The sequence below is a fragment of the Pimephales promelas genome, chromosome 22, assembly GCF_988280905.1.
Source record: "Pimephales promelas chromosome 22, fPimPro1.hap1.1, whole genome shotgun sequence".
Lineage (NCBI taxonomy): Eukaryota > Metazoa > Chordata > Actinopteri > Cypriniformes > Leuciscidae > Pimephales > Pimephales promelas.
The window spans coordinates 6,828,691-6,843,389 of NC_142790.1; the positions used below are offsets into that span (position 1 = coordinate 6,828,691).

The window sequence follows — 14,699 nt, forward strand, 5'->3', positions numbered from 1 at the left end:
GTCTGTAATCATTTTTTTTTACTTATGCTGCTCAACAATGTTACATTTATTCATTCAAACAATACAGTAAAAACAGCAATAATGTGAAATATTAATGCAATTTAAAATAACAAAATAAATAAAAACTATTTATTGTAAATATATTTATAATACATTTGTATTTATTATAAAATAACTTCTATTTGAAAATGTAATTTATCTAGTCTTTAGTGTAATATGATCCTTCAGAAATGCTCAAGAAACATGTCTGATTATTATCAGTGTTGGCAGTTGTGCTGCTTAATGTATTTGTTGAAACAGTGATACTTTTAGAAAGTGTTTATTTGTCAAATTTGAAATGTCTTTACTGTCACTTTTGATCAATTTAACATGTTCTTGAATAAAAAATAAAAAATTGTCACTCCAAACATTTGAACCATAGTGTAAATCATTTCTGAAGTGCGTACCAAAGTAGAAAATGTAGTTTATTTATATTATGGCAAGCATGTAATCAAATTATAGGCTAGCCTTCTGGACCTTGTTGTCAATCTTGTTTTTGTCTTGTGTGTTTATCAGACAGTGGACATCCACAAGGAGAAGGTCGCCCGGAGAGAGATTGGCATCCTGACGACAAATAAGAACACATCAAGGACTCATAAGATCATCGCTCCTGCCAACATTGAGCGGCCGGTGAGGTACATCAGGAAGCCCATCGACTTCACAGTGCTGGATGATGTCGGCCATGGAGTGAAGGTAAATACATTGCTGACATGGTTCTTACTTTTTACATTTATTTTTGACAATTGACTTTTTGTGAAAAATACAAAAATCTCTTCATTTTAGAGATCTATTTATCCAGGTTTTTTTTGTTTTCATATATTTTTTATTTAATTTCAGCATTTTTTACACGTGTTTTTGTTATGTTTTACATTTTTAGGGTGATATCTCACTAACGATTATTTTGATAATAGGTCGATTATTTTGATGATTAATCGAGTAATCGGTGTTTTCTTTTCTTTTTGGGGGAGGTGATAAAAATAGACCCAAGTGAATAGCCTTTAAAATTATTAAAATATGTATAAAAACAATGAGCCAGCACGAGATGCAGGTCAGTGAAAGGAATAAAAGCCCATGGTCTAGAGACACTTAAATGTTGAACTTTTTTTTTTTTCACTCGAGTGACGCTCTTTCAGAATGCTGTGCCATGCATTAGGCACTGCAAAAGACGTTCATCTAGCATGTGTTTACATTGATAAACAATAGAAAAATGAAATGGAAAAACAATAGGCTATACTATTGAATTCGTGAATTAGGTGACAGCAGCCTAATATTCTTAAAGCTTTCTGTCTTTTTAATATTAATCAAACGACAATACAAAAAAAATTGCTCACAGCTCAGCTGAATAGTTTTTGTAACTTGAATGAGGATTTATCTTTATTCAATATGCAGTGTTATTTTTCATGTGGTAACTTTATTCAATTTCTATACCTGAAAATTACTGTTAGGCTAGTAACCTTACATGGGTCAAAAACACTGAAATCAATATCTAGGCCTATTTTATTTATTTATTATTTTTTGTGGGTGGGGCCAGTGAAAATTTTAGCTGGGCAAGTAAAACTTTTAATAACTGGGAAAATCCAGTAGGAACAATCCTTCGCGTTGAGCCCTGCACACAAAATTGTCAAAATATCCGTCTCTTCAAGTGTCCTCATAAATACTATGATTTATTATTTAAAGAACACTTTTAAGTACTTCACAACCACAGTTATAAGTGTCTCCCGCCATTTGAAAAATGATCTGATCCACGACTCAATAACCACGATTTGATCCGATCCATGAGTTCTGTGATCCGTTGCACCCTAATCGGCTTTATATTGGCCGTCTCTAAGCTATCTGCCATCAAAATCCATATTGGTCCTCCACTAGCTAGTAGCATTTAGCATTGTTGTTTGTGACTCACCAGCTGAGACTGCGCTTGGGGTTAGAGTATCTAAAGTAGGCTTTCTGATTTATTAAAATTGTCTAATAAAATAAAGTATGAAAGTTATCAGTTACTCCTGCCTCTAGTATTGCGATAGGGGCTGTAGTTTAAAAAAAATACCTGACATTTATTTATTATATTTATTTATTTTTTTATATCCAGCAATGCAGTGCACATTCCAGCATGCGTCTGTGTTATCTGACGTGCTGAATGTAAAAACATTTGACCTAGTGACCGTGACCCTCCATCTGTGGTTCATCTGGCAGGATTGTGAGCGCGGGCCTTCACAGGGGATTAGGGCTTAAGTGACGCCTGCGAGCCAACGGCCAATCGATTACGAGCGTTTATAGGATGAGCCTCACATAATCAATATTAATGTATGTGTTTACATTTATTGGGGTTAAAGGTAATCAAATACATTATAATAGAAAAAAAAAGTTTATTTTAAAATGTAAAAAAAGTTGTTATTTTATATATATATAATTTACTCCTGTGATGCAAAGCTGAATTTTCAGCATCATTACTCCTGTCATTTTTGATCAATTTCATGCATCCATGATAAATACAAGTATTCGTTTCTTTAAATAAATAAAGTCCGTCCTTCGGATGAGACGTTAAACCGAGGTCCTGACTCTCTGTGGTCATAAAAAATCCCAGGATGTCTTTCGTAAGAGCAGGGGTGTAACCCCGGCATCCTGGCCAAATTTGCCCAGTGGCCTCTGTCCATCATGGCCTCCTAATCATCCCCATATACACCAATTGGCTTCATCACTGTCTCCTCTCCACCAGTAAGCTGGTGTGTGGTAAGCGTTCTGGCGCACTATGGCTGCCGTCGCATCATCCAGGTGGATGCTGCACATTGGTGGTGGTTGAGGAGATCCCCCCCTTCTATGTGAAGCGCTTTGAGTGTCCAGAAAAGCGCTATATAAATGTAACGAATTATTATTATTATTAATTATCATTAAAGTTAGGATTTTACTGACTCAACTTTCACTGTAGTGTATTTTCTATTTAATTCATTAATTATTATTTTTATATTTTTTTGTGAAGCTCACAGAACATAATGGATGCAGTTAATCGTTATTGTTTACCTCCACAATTATGTATTTATTTTATTTATCAGTATTTCTATACGGTTTCTATTTATACCGGTGGCTCAATCATACAAATGTCAAAATTATATTTTCTCACCCAATTACTATTATTAATAGACTTTCCTCTGCAGAACACAAAATAATATTTTTTTTGTATATAACTTTGTTTTATTTTTATGTCCATACAATGAACATTGTTTGGTGAACTATTCCTTAAAAGTTTACATTTGTCACCTATACCACAGTTCCAGAGTTTGTATACTAACTAAAGCCAAGATGTTGATCTCACCCTGACCCGGCTGGCACAGAATCTGGCAGTGTTTTATTAATTACACCTGACGTCGTTCAGTGAGAGAAGCCGTCACCTTGAGTCACCTGACCGAGATTACAGCGTCTTCAGACATGTTTACTGTGTTGGCAAAAGTTGAGATTTATTTTCAATGTCAGTTGACACTTTAATCCAGTCAGCAGCCACAGGAATGCTGGGGAGTTCTCTGACGTTTTTTGACTAGTTTATTTTACTTCCTTTCCCTGTTCAGGAAAAATATTAGGATCCTCTTGTTTGCCTATTTCGGTGAACATTAAGCGCTTTCGCAGTCTAAAACGCAGAGGATTCTGGCGCTGTCAGAGTATGAAACATTAAGCTGTATTTCTGTCTGGCTGAGGCAGGATTGTTGCTCTCGACTGATTCCACTGAGATCTCTAGATGAACACCGCATGTGTGTTTGCCTGATAGGATGGATCTGATCCTCGAAACTGATGTGCAAGATTTAGGGGCCGTTTACACAACACTGTTTTCTATTAAAATCTGAATACCTTTATGCTTTATGGCCGCTCTATTACAAAAAAAACGGGGCCTGAAAATGCAAACTTTTGAAAACAGGTTTTTGAAGACATCTTCGTGTAAATTACAAAAAGGTGTGATTTCTTGCGTTTGTATATTATGTGTTCAGTCTATTTTTTTAAAATTATTATTTCCTAATATATTACCAAATGTCAAAATAGTCTAATTAGATGTTTCTACTTTGTATTTTCTACTGGCTTGTTAAACTACTGGCTTAGCATACTTCTAGGATATTTATATAATAATTAGAATTATTTTTATTTGGTATATATATATATATATATATTATATTATATTATTATTATTATTATTATTATTATTATTATATATAATATTATATATATATATATATATATATTTATTTTATTTTATTTTTATTTTTTTATTTTTTTATTTATTTTTGCTATGCGTTTTCATTTGTTTTTTATTTGGTTTATTTATTCTTTAACTTTTTGTATTCTTTTATTTGAATATTCGTTTATATTTTGTTTATTTGTTTTTAGTTGACATATATTTGGTTTATTTTAATTATACAGTTAATTGATTTCATTTGGTTTGCTTGTTTGTTTATTTATTTTATTTTTAAAGATTTATTTTTGGCTTTTTTGAGATAGGAAAGTGGGAGAGAGAGGGGGTAGGACAGTTTATGTATTTTTGCTTATTTATTTGTTGGTTTATTTGGTTTTATGTTGTGTTTATATTAACTTATTTCATAAAAGCAATTAGGCTCATCAGGTCCTGTTATATTGTTAATATAGTGACAGTTGAAGGGTGCTTCACAACACGCTGTGCCTACACTCTAAAAAATGCTGGGTTGTTTTAACCCAACTTTGGGTCAAATATGGACTAACCCAGCCGTTGGGTTAAATTTTTACATTACATTTTTAACCCAACATTTTGGGTTTGTCCATATTTGACCCAAAATTGGGTTAAAACAACCCAGCATTTTTTAGAGTGTAACATCATCCTTTATATCCTCACATTATAGACTGACCTCAAGTGCCTTATTGCTGAAATACACTATTGTTAACTCTCAGGTCTACACTAATTCTTTTTTTTCTTTCTAATGTATGAGTATGTCTCAGTTACTTTGGCCTCCATTGCTCATGCGAGACAGCACATTAATAATGCCACACTTTGCATGTAGTGCAGAGCAGTCACTACACTTGCAGCCTTTGTTGCGATGAGTCGTTTTTGTCACTGCAGTTTTTTTCAGCTATGTGGACATTTATACAGTATTTAATAATTGCATAACTAAGTTATTCTCATAGAAAACCTCATATGCATGCATATGTGGCAAACAAACACAAATGCTTTTGTGTGCATGAAAAGGTTTGGTGGTGAACCCAGAGGGATGAATACTTTTTCACGTTTTCAAGAGTTATTTCCTTTAATCACACTGCAGTTCAGACCCAGATAACACATTATGAAACGAGACTGAGGGATGTTATTAATGTCTGCTTCAGACTACTCAATCGAAGAAATTATCAAAAGAGGGAAAAGCATTTTAGCAGCGCCACTCTCCGCTCTAATGCAGTCAAATAGGATTGGAGATTTAAAGTGCTTTTGTCCTGCTTCAAGAGCTCTGAACTGAGACATGACGATTTTTGACGTTTCTGTCTCTCTTTTTCTCCCTCTTTTTGTCTTTCTCTCTTATTCTATAAATCACACTCTCTCTTTTCCTGCCCTCGCTAGTGGCTTAAAGCCAAGGTAAGTGTACTTGTCTCATGAACCCGTCCTGCTGTAGTCTATTACTGATCAACTGATTCAATCTCCCCTGTGATCCAATGACATATTCATATTCCTGCATTCATCCTTACCTCATATAGACCTGTCACGATTATTCATCTGGTTTGGTTATTCAACCTAATCACAATTATGTGAGAATTGTGCGGTTTTTAAATGTCAAGCACATTTTACCATCCAAATTCCAATTCCTATTATATATATTATCACGGTTATTTATTAGATTAGACTATATTTCACATTATATTATACAGTGTGTATATATATATATATATATATATATATATATATATACATTTAACTTGGAATCATAACATATTATGCTTACAGAAGGAAAATGTGAAGTGATTTTTTTTATTTTTTATGACAGTTATTCCTCAACACAAATGTATGATTGTGACAGGCCTATTCATAACCTCAACATGTGATGTAGTTGTAGAGCTATCCCATTGCAAAGTGATCCATAGCTGTATTATTTAAAGATTATTACATGTTTTAACACCATATCATGTTCGTTTAATTGAAGTATTTGGGCTTCTATTATTTAGTTTGTAATTTATTGACTGTCAATGTCAGGTTTTTTGTGTATATGATAGTGATAGACTGATATAGTATATTGGTGAGGCCAGTACGTCAACTGATATGTGAGCTTTTTTAGATTGTAGAAAAGAATGTTGATACTTTTAGTGTTAGTTTCCCATTGTGTATGTATTCAAATCTGATAATAATATAATAAACATATTGGGCATATTGTGTAAAATTAAAATGGAATGCAATTACATTTTCCTTTTTGCTATTATTGAAATATGTCATTGTTCATTTATTATTATGTTATTTTTGTTGTCTTGTTGTTTAGAAATAGTCAAATGATTGACCACTAATTGTCTTTTCATTTTGAATCAATGGTCCTTATTCATGAAACACGAGCAGAATGATTTTTATGTGTAAATAGTATGTAAATCCGCTTGAGGTCAATTCAAAGTCAAATGGATTCATGAAAATGTATTCATGAAAAAAAATGTACACCTGCTCCCAACCATACAAACATAAATGGTGCATAAAATATCCAAACATTTTGTGTTCTTTGAGATAAGACTGCATTTTGATAACACTATTTACAATAATTATAGATAGGAGTTTCCGCATTACATTTAGTTCAAGTTGTTGTGATTTGAGATTATGCTATTTAGATTATTTTATTAACATGCACACTTTTAACTATTAAATCTGAGATTACAAATCATTTGTGAGAACAGTTTTCAGGAAGGTCCATTTTACACACGCATTACTCATATATGTATTATATATTCATGAATGAGGCCCTTTTATTGTAGTAGTAAACAGAACGTTTGGATGAAATCTATAGTTTTGTCTGGTAAAGTCCCCTTCTCGGCTCCATTCGTTTAGTCTTATTAACATAACCTGATCTTCGACTGATGTTTTGCTTGTCCAATCAGCAGCACGGCAACAATCAGTCAGTCAGAGGAGGAACCCTGTCCAGGACCAATCCGCCAACACAGAAACCTCCCAGCCCACCCCTGCAAGGACGAGGCACTCTTGGGTAAGATCTTATTATATACTTCAGTGTGAAAAGATTGATAACTTTACTGAGCAGATTCATAAAGCTATCAGACAATAGTGCAACACTAATGGCAATTTTCGGTTGCAAAGTCGGAAATCTTATATCATGTGTCATGAATCGGATATGCCCGTTTGTTTTAAATGCGATTGCAGGCGTAACAATCCTTATAAAACGCTTGAGCCGGTGAAACCTCCAACCGTTCCCAATGACTACATGACGAGTCCTGCTCGCTTGGGCAGCCACCACAGTCCAGGACGCACCGCATCTCTCAACCAGAGACCCAGAACCCACAGGTAACACACATCTGTCTGTTGTTCTTTTTATCTGTCTATCAGTCAATCAATCTGTCGGTCTATCTATCAATTGTTCGGTCTGTCTGTCTGTCCATCTGTCTATCTATCTATCTGTCTGTCTGTATCTATCTATCTGTCTGTCTATCTATCTATCATCCATCTGTCTATCCATCTGTCTGTATCTATCTATCTGTCTGACTATCTCCATCTGTCTGTCTATTGTTCTTTTTATCTGTCTATCAGTCAATCTATCTATCTATCTGTCTGGTTGTATCTATCAATCCATCTATCTGTCTGTCTGTCTATCTATCTGTCTATCATAATATCTACTGTATTGTTCTATTGTTATACCTATCATTTTATCAAATTGTTTTTCCACATTTTTAATGAATATTATTATTTAGAATAGAATATTATGATATTATTATTTAGAATAGAAATAGAATATTATTATAATATTACTTAAAGCTACAATACCTAAGATTTAGATGCCGCTAGATGGCGCTACATTCAAAACAACAACAACGGCTTTGCTTGATGACGACGTGGAGAAACGCGAAATGATGGGAACTGTTGTTTTCAACTCCACCGTGGATAAATCAGTCAGAAACAGGAATCGAAAATTAGTTGTCATGGATGAGGTAAAGTCCGATTTCTATAAATGTTGCGTTTACATGCTTGTTTTCCTTAAACTGAAATAACCGCAAGAGAAGTCAGGTTTAAAAGTAAATTAGTTATCACAGATGTTACTGTACGAGTCACTGGACGAAGCTATGGTGGAGAGGGTTTGAAGGGGCAGGTCTCTTGCAAGGAGTTGACGTGGCTGGTGAGGTCCTCCTTTTTGGTAACTTTATAAAAATAAAAAATCATGTACATTTGACACATCTTTTCATGTCGTGTAAGTATTCAACCACAGCTACAGTTTCACAAAATTAACGTTGGGTCGCACACCGGACGAGAAGCTCAGCACCACGTCGCACCACATATTTAAAATTCGAACACATTATTATCTATAAGTGTACACATACCGGCGGCACCGAGCAACGCCTCAGGACCGTGTTCAAAATCCTGCTGTGCCACAGAGCGCCATTTACATAGTTTTGTATAATTTTTTTATTATTTTTGTCTCAAATCGTTGCTAATGGATCCTGACTTCGCCCTATGCTGCAATATGCATTTAGTTTTGCATTCATTTACAGAAATCAGCAGCTTGAATGACAATTGCTGGTGTTATTAGATTTTTCAGGTGAGATTCTCAATTCATTCAGTTAACGGATGATCTGAGGTAAAGTTTTCAGAATGCAGACTCAGCAACGATTGTATTTAATTGTACAGTACAATCATAACGTAGAACAGACATTATCTTCATTTCCTGTCATTAAACATAACAGTATTGCTGGCCATACACTGATGAGAAAGTGCGCGTCCGGTGTTCGATAACGTTACTGTGGAGTTGCCCTAAACGTGCCGCAGTGCTTCTCGTCCGAGTTGCGACCCCCTTTACAGCCAACAGTTCACATTCCGAGAATAAATGAAAAGAATAATTGTGCTCCACAACAAATGCGCGAAACAAGCTTACGTTTGTTGCTTGATAGACGCTAACGCACAACTACAACTACCGCATTTGTCCAGGACTACACGTAGTACGAGCGGAAACCGAGGTAAGCGGATATGACGCGATTGACTCGCGACTCCCAGCTCACCCCTGCTCATACGCCCCGTTTCCTTGGTTAAAATCTCAATTTTCTCGCGATTTAAACATTGTTTGAAACATTTGGAATATTGTAAGTTATCATCTTAGCTAAATATATAACACTGGCCTTGTGATTTTGGTATATTTTAATGCAAAAATCTTAGGTATTCCACCTTTAAAGCTGCAGTCCGTAGCTTTTTAATGGTTTAAAAATGATCAAAAATACATATTTGATAAAATACATAACCAGCCAGTGTTCAAAATCGATTCAAAGCGGTAAGCTTGTAATAATGTTTTTAATTCCAGTGGTATTGGTTGATTCCTGCGGGAGATGCGAGCATGTGTTTGCGCCATTACGTCACATCTGTACACATAAAGAAGGAGTCTCGGCTAGTAGGCTATATTGCGTGTGAGGATGTTGGAGGTGGGAGATTTATAGCCTTTTCTCACAGCACTTGATATAATTAAACTTACTTATCAATTTGATGGCGGATCCAGAAAGTTCAAATGACAATCACCGGTGAACTAGAGATTCACCCGTTGTAAAATGCAAAAGACTTTGTTCGGACTTCGGAGTGGCTACAGAAAAAGAGACTGCAACTGGACCCATGCGAAAAAAATGATGCATATCGGAAGGACATTATTACATGTGGTCCGGCAATCCTGACGTTGTTAACATTAACAATTTGAGAACAAAGTATAATTTGCATGGTTTTGTGTGATAACTTCTAAGCGATTTTTCGATTTAATCAGCGCAATTTACTGCAATGTCAGAACCAGAACAAAAGTGGATGTTTCTTAGTTGTTCAGATGATGTTTTCCAATGAAAATTCTTTTGTTGGTCAGTCATACTTCCAAAAAGAATAACCTGTGATTCTGAATGCCAGCATCCACACCGGCAGTGACTGACAGACACACACGCTCCTCAAACATTGTGTTCATCCACGCTGTGCCATGTCGAGGGTGTTGAAGTACAACTCATGTAAAGTTGATAATTCCACGAATGACTGCAATTGCAGATTTCAAACAGAGATGGCGACAAAGAGGAAAGACTACGTACTGCAGCTTTAAAGTTTATTCATTTAATTTGAGTAATTTTGTATTTCATATTTGCCTTTGTGCCTGAAGACACACTTGTGTATGTGATGCGTGCATAATGAATCCGATATCTCATTTTCTCTCTTCATTTGGCTTTTTCCACTAGTCCCCTCCCACACTTTTCCATCAGCCTCCACAGTTTTATTTCTGAATGTCAGCGCATATTTGACATCCTCTTGGGGTATAACATTTTCGCTCATGTTCTTCATGTTGCTAATGTCTAAATGACGATGATCTGGGGGTTTCCAGTGTGCGATCTGTACTCTTCACACCCACTCTTCTAACATCTGTAAATAATGTCATCACACCAGCCCACACCTCAACCGCACTCCAGACCAGAGGGAATAACCCCTCATCCCACTCCCCACGCTTACTAAACACAATCAGCACTGCAGCGTTCAGGCTCAGAATGACTGAATGAAGTGGCCTCGTTAGTTAATGCTGACTGTGATGCCATAAATAATACACTTTTAATTTGTATAAATAGTGGCACCACAACGCCAGCTCTTGTGAGTGTGGCCTTCTGAATCCATCAAATTACTTATCTTAAAGGGAAGAAAGGATTTTGCTTTTTGCCTTCCTCCATAAAAACACAAAGTAGAGACATTTTGAAGAGTTGTACTGGTAAAATTACATTGAATGTACACTTATGGTGCGTTCACGTGCTATGGTAAATACCAAAAGCCGACGTGGAAAATGCACATGAACACCCCCTTATGTGGTATTTTCCACTGGGCAGCTCGTATAATATTTTAATGCACGAGTTGCCGAGATGAGAACCTCTGTCCTTTTCAAAATGGCGGAGAGCAACGCGAGAGTCGTGAATGGTAAAAATATGTACTATTCATGATTTAGAAAATATACAGCATAATATTTACCGTTTGAGTTTTGATAAATAATTTTCTTGCTGTAGCAGATGACTTAAGAAATCTAAAATAGTTTTAGCTAAATAACAGGTCTAGATCTCCATCTTTTTACCACATTACGACAAGAAAAGTACTTGAACACAACACACTGATAAATACCAGTTCATAAGTGGAAAATATCATATTTTCCACCATTAGTCATTCAAGCTTCTAAAATGATGTAGAAATCAGTTCACCATGAAAGTGCTCTGTAACATTTTATTTCAGTGTCCTTCTTACATACGTTACCTGTAGTTTCTATGGTAATTATCATAAATTGTGCATAAATACTAGGGCTGGGTAATATTCTCATTTTTACGAACCGATATCGATTCTTAAATCTCAAGAATCGATTAGTCATCCTGTTTCATTTGAATGAATGGGACATTCAAATGAATCGCGGCTGCGCGCATCCAAAAAATCGCAATAATCTTTGTCCTTTGTTACTATTTATATGAAACAAAGTCTCAAATTTCAAATTACGTCCATTATGGTTAGAAATTCAAAAACATAAATAACGTTTTGGCGCTGTGGCGTGAGATCGCTCTGGCGCAGCTCCAGAGAAGCAGCAGCGCTGATCTCTCTTCCGGGTTAATAATACCAGTCACAGCGCGAAATACACTTGAATGAGCATCTGAAAGTGTGTTAAAAGATAAGAGTACAACTTATCGAAATCCGTATCATGTCACATTGATTCGCTCAATCAGCGTTTCAACCGTGGAAAGACGTCAGTTAAACAGCTTGTAATCAATGTCATGGATCGTCATATTTACCTCAGAAAACTCACATAAACTCGTTAGTCAGCTAGAAATAATAACTCTAGAGAGGAGTATTTTGCTAAATGTATACACCATATTACATATGCATTATCTTGATGTTCTTATTAAGTATATTTAATGCATATTTGAATAAATCTGGCAAGTTTTTATGATAGCCTCCATTTAAATGTTTATATTTCATATAATCCTCTTATTATAAAAATAATTTTATAGTTTATTTTAATAATTTTAGTGTTTGTATAGCTACAAAACAGTTAATTATTACCTTCATATTAGGCTAATGAAGCCTAGTAGGCTACAACGAGACTAGTTTACAGCATTAGTTTACAGTATTAGTTTTGAATCTCAAGAGATTTGATTACTTTGAGAAAATTTGCCATTTATTGTAACTGATATCCAAAATAATCAATATGCAAGCTTGTGAATCGAAATCGAATCGAATTGTGAAATTTGTGTCAACCAACCCCTACTCCTAACCCTAAAATACATCTAGTTCAAAAATAAAATACCAAACTTTTGACCGATATGGTGCTTTTGCATCACTCTTGACAGCCTCAGTCTTTGGTCACTGTCTAATGTATGGAAAAGAGCGACATCCGAGAAAAGAGATTCATTGTTTTCACTTCAAATATATTTTTAATTGAATAATCTGTTCTCGATTACTGATGTGTAGCCGAAAGTGTTTATCAATCGATGTGATTGTTGCAGCGTCAGCTATTTGTAAATGCGCTTCTTGTGTGATTAGGATGAAGTATGAATCCTTGTCTCCACCCCAGCCATTATCGGCTCTCCAGAAGCGTTCACTGCTGCTTATTCAGCTCTGTGTGTGATGCCTTCATCCAAAGTTCTTACCCGATCCATAACGGGTTACGACAGTGTCAGTTCACCATTTATTTTCTCTAAGGTTACATTTAAAAATGGATCTAGTAATCTGGTGATGATGAGTAGTGATTTCTTTTTTTCACGAAACAGTTGTGAGTGGTCAGATGACCAGAAGTCAAATTGATTTGTATAGCGCTTTTCACAATACACATAGTTTCATATCATAATGGTTATTATATAATATTAGAGCTGGGCGATGATGTAGTTACATTTTTGCGACAATACAAGTAATCAAGCAGTTAAAATATGCTATACAGGATATATCACCCTTTACGAGAATGCTATACAGTATGTGTGCGGATAAAGTTGGAAATACTTAAATTCAACTTCATATAAAGAGCTGGGCAATAAGTTACATTTTGAGACCAGATACAAAAATTGGCAAATGAGATTTGCACTGTAGCATGTATTGGTTAAGTGAGTAGTGTATATGTATTGTGGATAAGCTTAAAGGTTAATAAGGATATAAACAATCACACAGCTGAGATGTTCTATATTGCGTAACTTCCTTTACATGAGCATATGTACTGTAGGTTGGTACATTCAGATGTATCATTTTTAATACATCAATGGGTGATAATATAATTTACATTTAACACTGCTTATTAGTTACATTTTTAATTGCGAGATATAGACCGTTAAATCAATTGTGAAATATAAACTCGAAATTGCATCAAAATATTCTGGTACACCGTTTTTATTTTGTTTATGCAATGGCGGAAACCATCTTCTATGATCTTCTCTAAATGCCAGCACTAGTCTTTCAGACAAACCACAGAATAATTAGAAAATTATTCAATTGGAAGAGATTTGCACATGCCTAGTTAAAACCAGATCATTTAACTCGATCTCCGTTTAGATAATGGAGCAATAAAGCCTGTGCTGTGATAATGAGATCTCTTGCAGTGCAGTATGGGAAGCCCTGCTCTGGCTTCTACATGGATACACAGTGGATCATGTGGGGGTGTAAAGCTGATGCAGTGATGCTCATAGCTCCACAGTGTTGAATAATCCATCAATTGATCTGTGCTGAACGTACGTGTAACAACGTATGGCTAAACGTAGTACAATGCATCTCAAAGCCAAGTGTGTATCTAGGTCACTTTACCATGTGAGCCTGTGATCCTCAGAACTGAGCACTAGCTTACTTCTTACTGAATACTTCACAGTATACGACGTTTTGTTCTTTTAAAATAGTACGTGGAACAGTATGCATGCATGATCCACTATTGAGTTTGGGTTACTTATGTATTTGGGAATGCAAAATCTGCCAACTTGTAATGAAAAGCGCTTTGAAACCCATCTGTTGTCAACAAAAGAGATGTTTTAACGTTGGCTCGGTTTTGTGTCAAATTAAAAGCTTGAGAATGAAGAAATTAAGACAGACAGATGTACTGTGAATTATATTTTGCTAAAATATTTCTAAAGATACATTTTTATTGTTGTCTTTTGCAGTCTAATCTAACAAGAAAAAGATCACTGTTGATATTTCCATCACATTGAAAGTCAAATTGCATTGTGGGATACAGTACTCCTCAAAGTATTCTCTTTTTCGGTTGATGTAGTAGGTCATCCTGGTGTGGAAAATCCACCTACTATACACAGTATGCATACTTCAGAAACCATATGATATATATGCTGGGAGCTGTATCTGATGTGTTCTCTCTCTCTCTCTCTGTAGTGGCAGCAGCGGGGGAAGCGGCAGTCGAGAGAACAGTGGCGGCAGCATCGGCATTCCCATCGCTGTGCCGACTCCCTCCATTCCCAACTCAGTCCCAGGTGAGCTGCAGTCCACATACAGCTGCTGCTATAGCACACTGCCT

At 35.6% G+C, this 14,699-nt stretch overlaps 1 protein-coding gene across 12 annotated transcripts in view; it reads left to right on the forward strand.

The window, feature by feature from the left end:
* abi1a (abl interactor 1a) overlaps positions 1–14,699 on the forward strand; it is a 74,930-nt gene that overhangs the window by 44,848 nt on the left and 15,383 nt on the right. For 5 of the 12 annotated variants that reach the window (XM_039666482.2, XM_039666477.2, XM_039666489.2 and 2 more), the window contains exons 3-7: positions 556–732; positions 5,594–5,608; positions 7,102–7,205; positions 7,379–7,519; positions 14,558–14,655. In XM_039666482.2, coding sequence (XP_039522416.1) covers positions 556–732; positions 5,594–5,608; positions 7,102–7,205; positions 7,379–7,519; positions 14,558–14,655 — 535 coding nt within the window. The remainder of the gene's footprint in view (positions 1–555; positions 733–5,593; positions 5,609–7,101; positions 7,206–7,378; positions 7,520–14,557; positions 14,656–14,699) is intronic. The other 7 variants (XM_039666478.2, XM_039666487.2, XM_039666484.2 and 4 more) reach the window with 3 other exon arrangements.